Raw genomic sequence first — 15732 nt, forward strand, 5'->3', positions numbered from 1 at the left:
TCTACAATTAAGTGACTAAAGCAAAAGAATATGAAGAGATGGTCAGATTAATCTTCACCACTATTTGTGCTTAAAAAAAAAAAGAAAACTATCTCAAAGCCATAGTACAAATACTTAAAATTTAACACTCAGAGGAACATGTCTGTATGTGGAACAATGTCTTCTGTACCATCTAAAAGACCATTTGCAAGCAGAATATGAAGAAAGTCAAGGTGCTCTGCAGTCATAGAATATTATAGCAGAAACCTTAGTGGTCAGTGATTTCAACTACACAGGAAACTATTATCAGAGAGCTTACATGATCCGTCCCAAGTCATTGTCTATTTGGACACAAGTTAACATCAAAGTTACCTCTCTAAAAGCCAACACACTGACTTTTCTTCAGTGGGCTCATCATAATTACTAAGTTAGTCTTAAATAGGTAACCATCAACTTGGAAAACAAATGGAAAAGTCACGTTTATGAATTTTGAAAAAAATACATATTCATGCCACATAATTGAGATTAAACTGCAATAGACTCTTTAAAATACATCTTCTCCACTGCTGTTATTACAACATTGATTACTAAGGGTTAACTGGAGACAGGAATTCTCTAAATCTGTCATATACCTCATTTCTACTCCATTGATAAAGGCTTTGCCAAAGAAAACCACAACATGATTCATAATTTCCACTTCTTTTCTCATTTAATCAGGAGTTAATTTGCCAATCTGATAACCATAATTGTCAAGGGTTACTTATATGCCAAAGGTCAATGATATGCTTTGGAAATAAGGCATAAAGTCAGTCCGACATTGTGAAAAGGAAAAGCGTCTAATGCTAATAGTTTATTGCAGAAAGGGATAATATACTGGGATTATTTACTATGCCTATCAAAAAAATATCCTTTGTAACAGCTTATATGATTATAGACTTCAGACATGAATGAAGAATCCCTTTCCATGTTTCAGATTTAACGGAGATTAAATTAGACATATTAGATTTATTTAACCAGCACTTTTACTGTGACCAATATCAATAGCACTTTCTAAAGCATAGAAAGGGTTGCATACAATTACTCACCAGAAGAACTGCAAAACTTGTATCTTGAAAACTACAAAATTATTGATGGAAAAAAAAGAAGATCTAACTAAAAGGGAAGATCTCCCATAATCATAGATCAAAATACCTGATATTGTAAAAATAACAATACTCCACAAATTCATCTATATATTCAATGCAATCTCTATTAAAATCACAGCTGATTTTTTGCAGAAATAGACACTGACCCAAAAGCTCATGCAGAAATTCCAGGAACCCAGAATAGCCATAAGAATCTTGAAAAAGAACAAGTTAGAATAATTCACACTACCTGATGTCAAAGCTTATTATATACCACAGTAAGCAACAGTGTGGTATTAGCAAAGAGAGACACATAGATCCATGGAATAGATTTGAGAGTCCAGAAATAAATTCTCACATTTATAGGCAACTATTTATAACAAAGGTGCCAAGACAATTTCAATATGGAAAGATTAGTGTTTTCAACAAATGGTTCTGGGACAACTGAATATCTACATGTAAAACAATGAAGCTGGACCCTCTATTTCAATTACAAAAATTAACTTAAAATGGATCACAGGCCTAAGCCTAAGAGCTTAAAGTCTAAACATCTTATAAGATAATAGAGCATAAAGCTTCATGACTTTGCATCGATCAACGGCTTCTACAGAGCATTAGAACCAGAGAGAGGATCAAGGTGGCTGAGTGGGAGAATCCTGAGCTTATCTTCTCCCCCAGACACACCAAGGCTTCAACTACAAATAGACAACGCTCTGAGAACACCCTCAAGACTAGCAGAACAGCTCTTCCACAAAGACAAAGGAAAAGTAACATCAAGAAGGGCAGGAAGGGGGCACGTGCACCCAAATGTTTATAGCAGCAATGTCCACAATAGCCAAACTATGGAAAGAACCTAGATGTCCATCAACAGAGGAATGGATAAAGAAGAGGTGGTGTATATATATACAATGGAATACTATGCAGCCATCAAAAGAAATGAAATCTTGCCATTTGTGACGACGTGGATGGAACTAGAGGGTATTATGCTTAGCGAAATAAGTCAGTCGGAGAAAGACAACTATCATATGCTCTCCCTGGTATGAGGAAGGGGAGATGCAACATGGGGGACTTGGGGGGTAGGAAAAGAATAAATGAAACAAGATGGGATCAGGAGGGAGACAAACCATAAGTGACTCTTAATCTCACAAAACAAACTCAGGGTTGCTGGGGGGGGGGGGGGGGGGGGGGGGGGGGGGGTTATGGACATTGGGGAGGGTATGTGCTATGGTGAGTGCTGTGAAGTGTGTGAACCTGGCGATTCACAGACCTGTACCCCTGGGGATAAAAATACATTATATGTTTATAAAAAAAAATTAAAAAAAAAAAATCACAGGCCAACATTCCTGGTGAAGATTGATGCAAAAATCCTCAACAGTACATTAGAAAACCAAATTCAACACTACATTAAAAGGATCATACACCATGATCAAGTAAGATTTATTCCATATATGCAACAGTGGTTCAACATCCATAAATCAATCAACATGATAAACCACCTTAACAAAATGAAGGCTAAATATCTAATGATTATCTCAATAGATGTAGAAAAAGCATCTGACAAAATTTAACATCCATTTATGATGAAAACTCTCAAGAAAATGGGTATGCGGGGAATATACCTCAGCATAATATAGGCCATATATAACAAACCTACAGCTTACATCATACTCAACAGGAAAAAGCTGAAAGCTTTTCCTCTAAGAGCAGGACTAAAACAAGGATGCACATGGTCATCACCTTTATTCAAAATATTACCAGGAGTCAACTCAAAATGGTTTGAAGACCTAAATGTAAGACCTGAAAAAATAAAACTAAGAAACATAGTCTTATCAATATTTTTTTTTTTGCATCTGTCTCCTCAGCAAAGGGCAATAAAAAAAATAAACAATTAGAACTGTATCAAACTAAAAAGCTTTTGCACAAGGGAAACCATTAAAAAATGAAAAGGCAACCCACTGAATGGGAGAAGATATTTGCAAATGATATATCCAATAATGAGTTAATATCCAAAATATATGAAGAACTTAACACAACTCAACACCAAAAATGAAACAAAAACAAACCAAGAGTCCAATTAAAAATGGGCAGAGGAACTGAATAGATGTTTTTCCAAAGACATATAATAGATGGACAACAGATACATGGAAAGATGTTCAACATTACTAATCATCAGGGAAATGCAAGTCATAACCTCTAAGATATTATCCTACACCCATCAGAATGGCTACTATTGAAAAGACAAGAAATAGCAAATGTGGATGTGAGGATGTGAGGAAAAGAAAACCTTCATGCACCATTGGTGGGAACATTCACTCGTGCAGCCACTATGGAAAGCAATATGGTAGTTCATCAACAAATAAAAAATAGAAATACCATACAATCTAGCAATTCCACTTTTGGATATTTATCTGAAGAATATGAAAACACTAACTTGAATAGATATATGCACGCTTATACTCCGTGCAGCATTATTTGTAATAACCAATTGGAAGTAAACTACATGTCCATCGATAAATGAATGGATAGAGTACGTGGTATAGATACACAATGAAATATTACTTAGCCATAAAAATGAGTAAGATTTTGCCATTTGTAGCAACATAGATGCACCTAGAAAGTATTACGCTAAGAGACACAAGTTGGACGGTAAAGATGAATACTATATGATTTCATTTATATGTGGAATCTAAAAAACAAAAGAAATAGACTCATAAATTCAGTTGACCTTTGAGAAATCCAGGCGTTAGGGGTGCTGACATTCCCACTCAGCTGAAAATCTGTACACAACTTTTGACTCTCCTAAAACTTAACTATTAGGCTACTGTTGACTAGAAGCCTTACTGATAACATAAAGAGTATGGTAACTCATGTTTTGTGGGCTATATGTATTATATACTATATTCTTACAATGGAGTAAGCTAGAAAAAAAATGATAATAAGAAAATTAAAAGGAAAGAAAACACATTTACAGTACTATACTGTATTTATTGAAAAAAGGGCATGTATAAGTGGACCCATGCAGTTCAGACCCATGTTGTTCTGGGGTCAACTGTACAAGAACAAAACGGCGGCTGCCAGAGGAAAAGGTGTTGGGGGATGGGAAAATGGGTGAAGGAGATTAAAAGGTGCAAACTTCCACTTAGAAAATAAATACATCACAGGCATGTTAAGTACAGCATTGGGAATACAGTCAATAATATCTTAATAATTTTCTGTGGTGACAGATGGTAACTAGACTTATTGTGATCATTTTGCTATATATAAATGCTCACTGTATCCTACACCTTAAATATTGTATGTCAACAATATTTCAATTTAAAAAAAAAAGCTTAAGCGACAAAAGAAAAAACCAATTAACTGGACTGCATCAAAACTGGAAATATTAGTGCTTCAAATGGCACAATTAAAAAGTGAAAAGAGTGGGAGAAAATATTCACAAATCAGGATCTGATAAGGATCTGGTTTTTAAGGTTATATATAAAGAACTCCTACCATTCAATAATACAAGTAATTTTTAAATGGGCAAAGGATTTGAATAAATGTTTCCCCAAAGGAGACCTACAAATGGCCAATAAACACATGAAAAGATTCTCAACATCATTAGCCATCAGGGAAATGCAAATCAAAACCACAGTGAGATACCATCTCATTCCCACTAAAATGGCTATAATAAAGAAAGATAAAAGCAAGTATTGCCAAGAATATGAAGGAACTAGACCCCTCATATACTGTGGTGGAAATGTAAAATGGTGCACTTTGGAAAACATTCTGGAAGTTTCTCAGTTAAACAGAGTTATACCATCTACCTTCCTATTAAATGTTATCTGATTTTCTATAACATAATATCATTCTACAGCATATTAGCTCTCTTTTCCCCTGAAATACCCAGTTTTGCTAGGAATTTAAAACAAAAGAAAAAATCTCAATGTGTCTAGAATAGTTTTTTTATGTTTTTTTTTTTAAATTAGAAAAGATTTAGTAAAAATATATTCAATCTCAGGCTATTGGGGACATTTAGAATTTAAATTACTCTGGATGGTTTTAGAGCTCTAGTTTTAAGAGCTCACAAAAGGTTAACAATTGTAATATAATTCCCTCACACGTTTGATTAACCTGAGAAATTGGACACAGCTTGGCAACATAAAGGGTATTACCTATTCCTTATACTAATATATCAACCCTATTTTTGTTACTTTGTAAATACAGGGCCTCACAAACTTACACCTCCTGCCTAGCTTCCTGAAGAGAAGGCCCTTGTTCATCTCTAGCTTGCTGTTGTATCCTTAGCACTGAACATGGTCACAAGCACGATAAACTGTAGTCATTGTGCTCTAATACCTTTCTCCCTTTTAAATTCCTCTTCTAATCTTCAATGCATTTAGAAGCCACATAACTGTCTTGTAAATGAATATTAAATTAGAAAATGCAGTAGTATATGGGGACCTGATCAACTATAGACCAAATATAGGACTGTAGTAATACAATTCATGAATCTTTATGGCTTCTCAAGCGACAAAACTTTTCAATTCCCAGTTGTGCTTCAAATGTGTGAAGTGATTTTAAAGACCGATGCAAGTTTGCTCAGCAGAAGTGTAAAAAGGAACAGAAAAATGTGAAGCTGAATTGTTAAAAGGTGTTAAAACCCAATGCTGAGATATAGCAATGGAAGACTATACAATTTTAAAAGAGCATTTATCGTAGAAAAAATTATATTCTCCACTTTAGATCATTTTTTTTAAAAGATTTTATTTATTTATTTGACAGAGAGAAATCACAAGTAAGCAGAGAGGCAGGCAGAGAGAGAGGAGGAAGCAGGCTCCCTGCTGAGCAGAAAGCCCGATGTGGGGCTCGAACCCAGGACCCGGGATCATGACCCGAGCCGAAGGCAGCAGCTTAACCCACCGAGCCACCCAGGCGCCCCCTTTAGATCACAATTTTAAAAAATCATTTTAAAAAACTAAAATTATCTGTTGTTAATAAAATGTCCTTTTGTGTCAGATTGCTTGTTATTTGTGCTGACCAAGTTTTAACCTATGCTGGCCCAAGTCATGGGGTTAAGTTTATGCCACAAACCTGAAATTCTGTTTTAAGCAAAACAGTAAAAAAAAAAAAAAAAAAAAAATCACTGTAAATATATTCAAGTACTTGCAATGATAACATGACTTTATAAAAAGATTCTTTTTTCTCCCTCCATATTTAAAGTTGTCACTTACCCACATTAAAAGCGGTAAATAGGTTTTTTCTTGAGGGACCTAAAAAACAAAAGAAATATTTGTAAAAAAACACATTTTGAGTAAAATACCACACAAAAAATAGCCATTTTAAAAATATTTTCAAAACAAGAGTATTTTCTTTCTTTTTTTTTAAGATTTTTTTATTTATTTATTTGACAGAGAGACACACAATGAGAGAGGGAACAGAAGCAGAGGGAGTGGGAGAGGGAGAAGCAGGCCTCCCGCCGAGCAGGGAGCCCGACGCAGGGCTCGATCCCAGGACCCTGGGATCACGACCCGAGCAGAAGGCAAAAGCCCAACTGAATGAGCGACCCAGGTGCCCCAAAACAAAAGTATTTTCCAAAAAAACCCATTATGTAAATTTTAGGTTCTAGACAAGAAATACCACTGAAATACAGTCAACTTTGACAAGTATATTTTAGGTATAAAATGATAATCCAAATAACATTAGGATGAGAGTTTAAGGGTGATATGAATTCACAGTCACAAATTACACAGGACAGGAAAATGAGAGTATATTTTCAGTAAAGAACAGCTGGAGTGCAAATGTTAACAGGACTGAATTTACATGCATATTACACAGTTAATGCTATTCCACTGCTGATGCAGCAAAAAAGGCAGGGTATTTATGAAAGACAACTGCTAGTTGTGATTTGTAAAACTGCCAGGCATTAAATCCAATTCACTTGCTACTCAGCTAGGAAGGAAAAAATACTGAAGCTTCTTCTCCAAACTGACACAGTATGAAACACAACCAGGGGCTCCTTTTGCAGTGTGTATGTGTATCAAGTCACCAAACATACTACATTGTCAGTTATACATTAATAAGTGTGACGAGAAATACAAGTAGCAGTAATATGTACAGAGCTACGAAGATCAGGCACTAGAAGAAAACTAGGAGTGCTTCTACTTGCCCAGAGATGGTCATTCTAAAGCATCATCATCTGCAAATTACTAGTTAGAATGGTTGCCACATTCTATCTGTAGAATCTCAGAGACTACATTGTCTTAAATTATGTGGCCATTAGGGGACCCTGGGTGGCTCAGTTCGTTAAGCGCCTGATTCTTGGTTTCAGCTCAGGTCATGATCTCACAGTTGTGAGGTCCAGCCCTGTGTCAGGCTCCAAGGTCACGAGTCTGCTTGAGATGGTCTCTCCCTCAGCCCCTCCTGAAGCTCACTCACACTCCATCAAATCAATCAATCAACCAATAAAACCTTTTAAAACATGTGTGGCCAAGAAATAAAATAAAATGGGAAAAAAATGTGTGGCCATTATAAATGAAAATCATTCATTCCCACTCAAGTAAAACCTCTGTGATACAGGAATTTAAGAAACAAGTCAGAGGACCATACGGGAAGAGAGAAAAAAGTGAAACAAGATGAAACCAGAGAGGGAAACAAACCATAAGAGACTCTTATTCATAAGAAAGAAACTGAGGGTTGCTGGAGGGGAGGAAGTTGGGGGGATGGGGTAACAGGGTAATGGACATTAAAGAGGGCCTGTGATATAATGTGCACAGGGTATTATATAAGACTAATGAGTTGCTGACGTCTACCTCAGAAACTAATAATATATTCTATGTCAATTAATTGAGTTTAAATAAAAAAGTTTTAAAAAACTCTGTGATACAAAAGCTTGCAAATTCAACAGCAAGACATATTAGAAAACTGGAATTCCCTATTCCATAAAGTGATCAGTGGAATCATGAGGCTCCAATTCTCTCCAAGTTAATTAGTATCAGAGTTTGACATCCCTTTTCAGTTACTGGTGGATGTGTAGATGCTGGGGCTTTATCATCATCAATAAAAACCGCAGATTCAGGGCGCCTGGGTGGCTCAGTCGTTAAACGTCTGCCTTCCACTCAGGTCATGATCCCAGGGTCCTGGGATCGAGCTCTGCATCAGGCTCCCTGCTCAGAGGGAAGCCTGCTTGTCCATCTCCCGCTCCCCCTGCTTGTGTTCCCTCTCTCTGTGAGTCTCTCTCTCTGCCAAATAAATAAATAAAATCTGTAAAACAAAACAAAACAACCCCCCCCCAACAGATTCACATACTGATGTCATTTCAGCAAGAATGTCATCCCAGCAATGGATCATTGGATGCATTAGAAACTTATTTAAGACCATGGACAGGTAAGAACCTGCTGGCACAGTGAAGAATTTGTTTGCCAATATTTATGCCTTTTTTCTCTTCAGTAGTGTAGAAAGAGAAAGGGTTGAGCAATATTCACTAGGTGATTAACCTCAAGTTACCACAGGGTTCTTTACATACATACACACAAATGTTGAGAAGGAGGAACAGCAACAGACACTCTCACGCTCCCATGAGAGACTAACGTCTTTCTGGAGAAGTACTGAGTAACATGTTAACAATTTCAAAAAGATTTATACAGCTTAACTGGTGATTCCCCTTTCAAGGACACCCCATTAGAAGTTATTGGGATCTGAAGCAATGAATGTTCACACTCGAAAATGTTCGCTCATCTCGGTATTATGTGCCATGGTAGAAACCAGAAAGAGTCCAGGAACTATGGAACTGGAAGACAGACTACAGCACAGCCTTTGCAAAGGAAGCCACTCTTGTGATCACCACACAATAAAGAGCAAGACACAAGAGTGTGTACACCCCACGCCTTGAAAAAAGTGGAGAAAACACAACAGCTGCTCGCAGCTAATGGAATGAAGAGAACCCTGTCTGGTTCTGTGTTTTTCCTGACATGCAGGCATGAGGGTGTGTGCCACTGTGGCTACTGCCACATTCTGTCATTGTTAAAAGTAGAGGAATTATCAGATCAAAAGGCTAGGGGCACCTGGGTGGCTCAATCAATGCAGCATCTGCCTTTGGCTCAGGTCATGATGCCAGGGTCCTGGGATCGAGTCCTTCATCGGGCTCCCTGCTCAGTGCGGAGCCTGCTTCTCCCTCTCCCTCTGCCTGCTGCTCCCCCTGCTGGGCTCTCTCATTCTCTCTACAAATGGATAAATAAAATCTTCAAAAAAAAAAAAAAAATCGAAAGGCTAATCTTACAAGCCAAAAAAAGGGGTTCCTAACTCCAACTCAGGAGCATAACCTACTGACTTTGTATTTCCCTTGAACGTAAGGTAAAACTGAGTTGTGTGAAAATCGAATGAGTGCTTGAAAATGATGTCATCCTGGCAGACATCCCTCACTTGTATTTGACAACATGTTATCTGTCCAGTTCTGAATACTTCTCTTACCTCCTTATCAGTTCACTCAGACAAACCACTGCACTGTTTTCATTAAACTGTTTTCTAATTGAAATTGTCTATTAAGAATATATTTGCCAGCTATTTTTCCTTTATTTTTAGGACTAATAGAAATCAAGAAAATTCATTAGATATATTTTAACCTAGATATTGGGGTAAGGGAGATACATAATTTTTATTTCCCTCCTGCCTGCCAAAATCATTAATTGTTTCTTACTCTATAACTAAGCAATTTCACTCTGTTAAAACTGAAATACTGGAAGATATTTTTCCTGTTATCGATAAGATGGTTATATTCCAGAGTAACTACAGTAGCCGAGATCTACTAGTAGTGTAAATAAAATTATTTCTCTTAAAAAAACTAACACCACCTCTCACATGGGTCACACAGTCTACTTCAAGTTTCTCATTCATAATTCTTTCAGTGAAGCAGTCTTTCAATTTACTAAGCACGAATCCAACTTCTAGTGTGCTTAAAATCCACTTCAGATTTGGGGATAAAGCTGCATGAAAACATTGCATACTAAGTATATACCACGTATTTTGTAAACTGAAAGTTCTTCTTCATAGCCATGGTAATTACTAAGTGAGTAATACAAAGAAGGAAAAGAAAAAGAACAGAAAAAAGTACAAAGTTTGGACCAAAGGTGGGAATTAAATTATAGATTTCAATCTCATTGTTTTAGTTCACTATCTAAGAATAGTTTCATTTATTTTTACTTTATACCTGTGTTTATAGGTATCAAGTTTTAACCACAGAACCTATGGTCTCTAAGAAAATCTCCTTTGCTGCGAAAATGAAGTATGTGTCTTTCTTCAGACTCTTTGTAAATAACTGTCCAATGTGCTATGAACCTAGTTGCCAAAATTTAACTTTCTACAAGATAAGGACTTAAAAAGTCTTGTCTTTCTGCTTTTCTCTGCAATGAGAACATACCTTTTGGAGGAGTTTTTAGTAAGTGTGCATGAGCTCTGGATACCAAAGGCTTCAAATATAAGGATCCTGAGGAACCATTCTGAAATGCTGGTTTGGGAGGTTTTTCCTCATACTTGAGGACAGCGGCATTTCCAGCTGTAATAAGAAAGAGCACGTCTCATTTTACAGTGAAATACAGCATCAGTTGTCCACAACGTATTCCTTCCTTCACGAATCAACAAGTACTTACTAAGCACCTCCAATGTGCCAGCCGTTCCTGCACCTTGGAAATATGAAGACAGATAGTCTATAGCTCCTGTCCTCAGGGACGCAAGGGAAATGCTACATCCAAAGTGACCATACAAAAAAAAAACCAAAACAACAGAAAACAAAAAAAACAAAAACAAAAACAAAAACAAAACTCCCTTCCCCCCCAAAAAACACACACAAAAAAAACCAAATGACCATACATCCGGCATAATCCAAGTTGATATATTTCATCCAGTTCAGCTTTCATCCCAAATAAAAGTTGGAAGATAAATTCCACGGCCATCTGTGCCATGTAATAAGCCTGCCCAATGTGTAGCTACGAAGAGCATCGATCCCCAGGAGGACAAGGCCGATGTGTCAATCATCTAGTAAGAATAAACGCAGGCAGGCAGCTGTGCTACTAATGTGAGAACAAGAACGTGCAAATGCCTTGGTAGCTCCAAGGCTGAGATCTGGTTCTCTCCTCCCCTGCTCCAGCTGGGAGAACTCCATCATCCTCTCTGGAACAGAGATGCCTAAGTCCCAAAGCAGAAACATAAAAGCAAATCCCACTTAAATCATGAAAACCACCTTTGACATGGCACGTCAATCTTTCCTCTCTACTCACATGGAAATCCTCTTGGAAAGAAAAGAAAACACAAGTGGTTTCCAGGTAAAAGAATGACTCAACAACTTTTGGAGAAACTATGGTGCTCGTCAACTTTGCTTACGCTATGCTCTAAAATTCTGAGTCCATTGCAGTTAACTAGGCCAAGGGCACTGCCAAAGAAGTAGACCTACACCATCTCCCAGGGAACTTGTCAGGGTAAAATTTAGTGGGAAAAATTAAGTGAACAAATACTACACTTAAGGTGTAATTGGCCCATGAACCCTGGAGAAGGCTCCTGCCATTTTGCTCGTCTCTGATTTTGCCTCTGGTTCTTCATAGGATTCAAAAGACAAACTTAACACATCGATGGACAGTGAGACTTCAGAATAAAGAACAAGCTTTAAAAAATAATAGTGATCATTTACAACTGGTTGTAATTTCCTATCAGAACCACAGTCTGAAACCATGGAGAATCAGAGCAAAACCTGAAGTAGATGTCTTGCTTCTTATTTTTGCTTTTGCCCAGTAATGATCAACAAAACTAAGTATCAAAACAAATAAAAACGAAGTATCTTTCAGTTGCTTGAGGCAACTGTGTAGCCCACATTCATACAGATTTTTTCAAAATTGTGCATTTCTCTTGACTTTTATGGCTGGCTTCTCATTGGATTATAAAGGGAAACCAAATCTTCTACAGAATGGTTAAGATTTATATTTGTACTTGGTGCAGGGAAAAGGGCAGAGGACAAGGAAAGGAACAGGGCTTGTTTCCTGCACTCCGAACTCCAAATAAGAATGCATTTTCATATTATATTTTCACCTATTTTTGATCCATGATGAGAACCTGGGCAATAGTGTTCTTCTGCTATGGTATGATTAAGTGAGCTTTGTGTCTACTTTAGGAATGTAACACCATTACTATCATTTATTTCAGTGTTTCGGGCAGGGGGAATCTACGTTTTAAAATCTCAGTAGTGTTGGGCTGCCTGGGTGGCTCAGTTGGTTAAGCAACTGCCTTCGGCTCAGGTCATGACCCCAGAGTCCCGGGATCAAGTCCCACATCTGGCTCCCAGGTCCATGGGGAGTCTGCTTCTTCCTCTGACCTTCTCCCTCTGACCTTCTCTCCTCTCATTCTCTCTCTCACTCTCTCTCTCAAATAAATAAAATCTTTAAAAAATAATAAAAAATAAGGGGTGCCTGGGTGGCTCAGTGGGTTAAAGCCTCTGCCTTCAGCTCAGGTCATGATCCCAGAGTCCTGGGATTGAGCCCCCGCATCGGGCTCTCTGCTCAGCAGGGAGTCTGCTTCCCTTCCTCTCTCTCTGCCTGTCTCTCTGCCTACTTGTGATCTCTGTCTGTCAAATAAATAAATAAAATAAAAATAAATAAAAATAAAAATAATAAATAATAAATAATAAAATAAAATCTCAGTAGTGTCAAAAACCTCAGAGTAAAGATTTGAAAAATAGTACCAGCATGTAAAGATCAAAACAAACAGTTTCAAACATCATTAAGTGGTATTAAAACAAACAAACAAAAATCAGCAACAATACCTAAGGGGGCCAAAAAAAAAAATCAGTATTTCCTTAAAACACCATTCTAAATTCACCATTCTCTATAATTAAATCATCTTTGAAAAAAATACACTGTCCAGAAGCTTAGCTCCTAAGGATTTTTAACATTACTGTTTCACTTTTCCTAAGAGATTACCATGTTATACAACACTCAAGAGCATAAACCCAGCACTTAGTCCTTTTCTCTCCATATCTAAGAAAAAAAGTGTCTGGGTGCCTCAGTTGGTTAAGTGGCTGCCTTCAGCTCAGGTCATGATCCCTGGACCCCTGGATAGAGCCCTATGGCAGGCTCCTTGCTCAGCGGGGAGCCTGCTTCTCCTCCCTCTGTGCTCCCCCTGCTTGTGCTCTTTCTGTCAAATAAATAAATGAAATCTTTAAAAAAAAAAAATGCCTGGAAAGTTTTCTGGTCCTTTTTTTCCCCCAAAAAAGTTAATCTTTTTATCCATGTCCCCTTGCTAACTGTATAAACCACTAGCATTTTTTTTTTTTAAATCACCATAGACTAACTGAGCCAGAGGAGAAATCTATGGTGTGCTCCTTCACTACCTGGTTCCCAAGATTAATTTCCCTGCCACCAACCCAGACTGGATTTTTTTACAAAATCCAGTGATGGTCAAATCATAGTTCTAAGCATCCAGTTATATTCTAATACTCAATGTATAATCATCAATTTCCTTATTACCAATGCTGATACCTTTCTTTACCTCACATTAGAAGAGGGTGAGATTCTATCTTATTTATAACTATGCTTTAAATTCAAAGGCAGTAGTTTTTCACTCGGTTATACTATCCTAACTCCTAGAACAGTGTTTATAGATGTTACAGTTAAACCTGTAAAGACATGCGGTTATTCTCCCCGATCTATGTCAAGGCACTCTACAATGAGCCATCTGTTCATTCTTCCTGTGCCCATATAACATTTCCCGTATGAGGTCAGATCAACAGAGTCTTCCCTCCCACTGAGAGGTTTCTGTCAATTTCCTACTCTTCTTTCCAATTATCTTTCTCCAGAACCCAAAGACGTGGTCTTTCTGAAGGTGAAAATTACATGGAGTTAATGTAAATGACAGTACTGAAGACACCACTGCTATAAAATTCAACATAACCTTTTTAAGGATGGGTGGGAAAGGACTTCACGGTCTTAACAGAAGCCAAATTTTGTAGCGCATTATCTTTTAGGTTTTCATATAAAGTGGGTTTCAATTTGTATTTTCTCCTTTGCTAAATTAAAATTCCGAAAGGAAGTCAATGATTTATTAAAGTCTTAACCATATATTCTAACAACTGGGATTTTAGCCTTCCTGAAACTTTTTTTTTTTTAATTCATCAGTAGCAAATAAGTCACCTATTCAGGTTCTGAGAAGTTGAACTGAGTTGAATTTATAGACCTAATATAAAATCGTATGATCGCAAATTCATTTGTACTTCTCATTTCTCAGCTTTAAAAACAAAGACCTTCAGTTTCCAAAGAACAGACTAAAGGGATTTTTCACTAAAGCACAAGACAAAATTCTCATGAGGCACAATACTCCTGTCCCTCTGCTCTCCATCACACCAGACCAGAGGTGTTGTCCTGGAAACCAACTGCCACTCTTTTTTTTTAGGATTGGGAATCCACTTATCTTTTTTTTTTTTTTTTAAAGATTTTTATTTATTTATTTGACAGACAAAGATCACAAGTAGGCAGAGAGGCAGGCAGAGAGAGAGGAGGAAGCAGGCTCCCTGCTGATCAGAGAGCCCGATGCGGGGCTTGATCCCAGGACCCCGGGATCCTGACCTGAGCCGAAGGCAGAGGCTTTAACCCACTGAGCCACCTAGGCGCCCCCCAACTGCCACTCTTTAGGCTCAGCGTAAACACTGGACCCAGATCTATCATAAACTTCGTAACATGGGAGGATCAAATCCACATACAAGGATAAAAGTTTTGAGTTTGATCAGGTGTGATCACACACACACACTCTCTCTTTCTCTCTCTCTGATCATCGACTGACACATTTCCCACCTCCACTCCTTCCCAGTTCACCAATGGTGGGGACAATCTATGCTGAACTACACACACTTTTATGACCAACAGTTACACATCTTTCAGTTCCCTAAATACTCTTTGTTGGTGCGTTGCTTTCTAGTAAACCCCACTTGAAGGATGTCCTTCTCTATAAGGCAGGATATCCTGAAACTATTTATCCTGCTCATTTCAGTCCCTACCATGGCAGCTGATTGGGTATCCTGATGGTATCTAAATTTTCCATTATCCAGAGATATTATATCCAAATGAGAAACTCTTTGGTGACCAAAGTTCCAATATAATAACTACCATAATTTCAAGTGGTGGAACCAAATCTATGATCTCTGAGTTCTGGTCCTGACTTGGCCACTGCATAGCTATGAACCCCTTCATCTCTCTATGTATAATGAGGGGGTCTGAAAATCAAGTTTGGAAATGGTACATATGCTTTCGCAGGGCCCTCACTAAACAAATATGGTACTCAGGTACCAAATATGGTGAGATATAGAAAATATATATTGGGTCTCTGCCCCCAGTTCCTAACACAGATCTCCTGAAATCCTAATTTCTTTGGTGACAGGAGTATCTTTTGTTCTAAAAAGGTGATTCTGGGTGGGTTCCCACATGCGAGATGGTCACTGGAAAGACCAAGCCATGGTTAGAATCTTGGAATTTTCAACTATACCCTCCATTTTCTTAAGAAGGGAAAATGGCTAAAAATTAACTTAAGGATCCATCATGCCCTTTTATGGAAGCCTCCATAAAAATCTCCAACTGTGGAGACAGGAGAGCTTCTGAGTTGGTGCACACCTGCAGAGGGG

The 15732-nt window shown here is 37.7% G+C and overlaps 1 protein-coding gene across 3 annotated transcripts in view; it reads right to left on the bottom strand.

Annotated features, from left to right (window-relative positions):
- LOC111144563 (microtubule associated scaffold protein 1) overlaps window positions 1-15732 on the bottom strand; it is a 110332-nt gene that overhangs the window by 58670 nt on the left and 35930 nt on the right. For all 3 annotated transcript variants that reach the window (XM_022498897.1, XM_022498896.1, XM_022498898.1), the window contains 2 exons: window positions 10498-10632; window positions 6317-6355 (listed from right to left, as the gene is read on the bottom strand). In XM_022498897.1, coding sequence (XP_022354605.1) covers window positions 6317-6355; window positions 10498-10632 — 174 coding nt within the window. The remainder of the gene's footprint in view (window positions 1-6316; window positions 6356-10497; window positions 10633-15732) is intronic.

This window comes from Enhydra lutris, unplaced genomic scaffold, assembly GCF_002288905.1.
Source record: "Enhydra lutris kenyoni isolate GAN:26980312 unplaced genomic scaffold, ASM228890v2 scaffoldscaffold11, whole genome shotgun sequence".
NCBI classification, from domain to species: domain Eukaryota; kingdom Metazoa; phylum Chordata; class Mammalia; order Carnivora; family Mustelidae; genus Enhydra; species Enhydra lutris.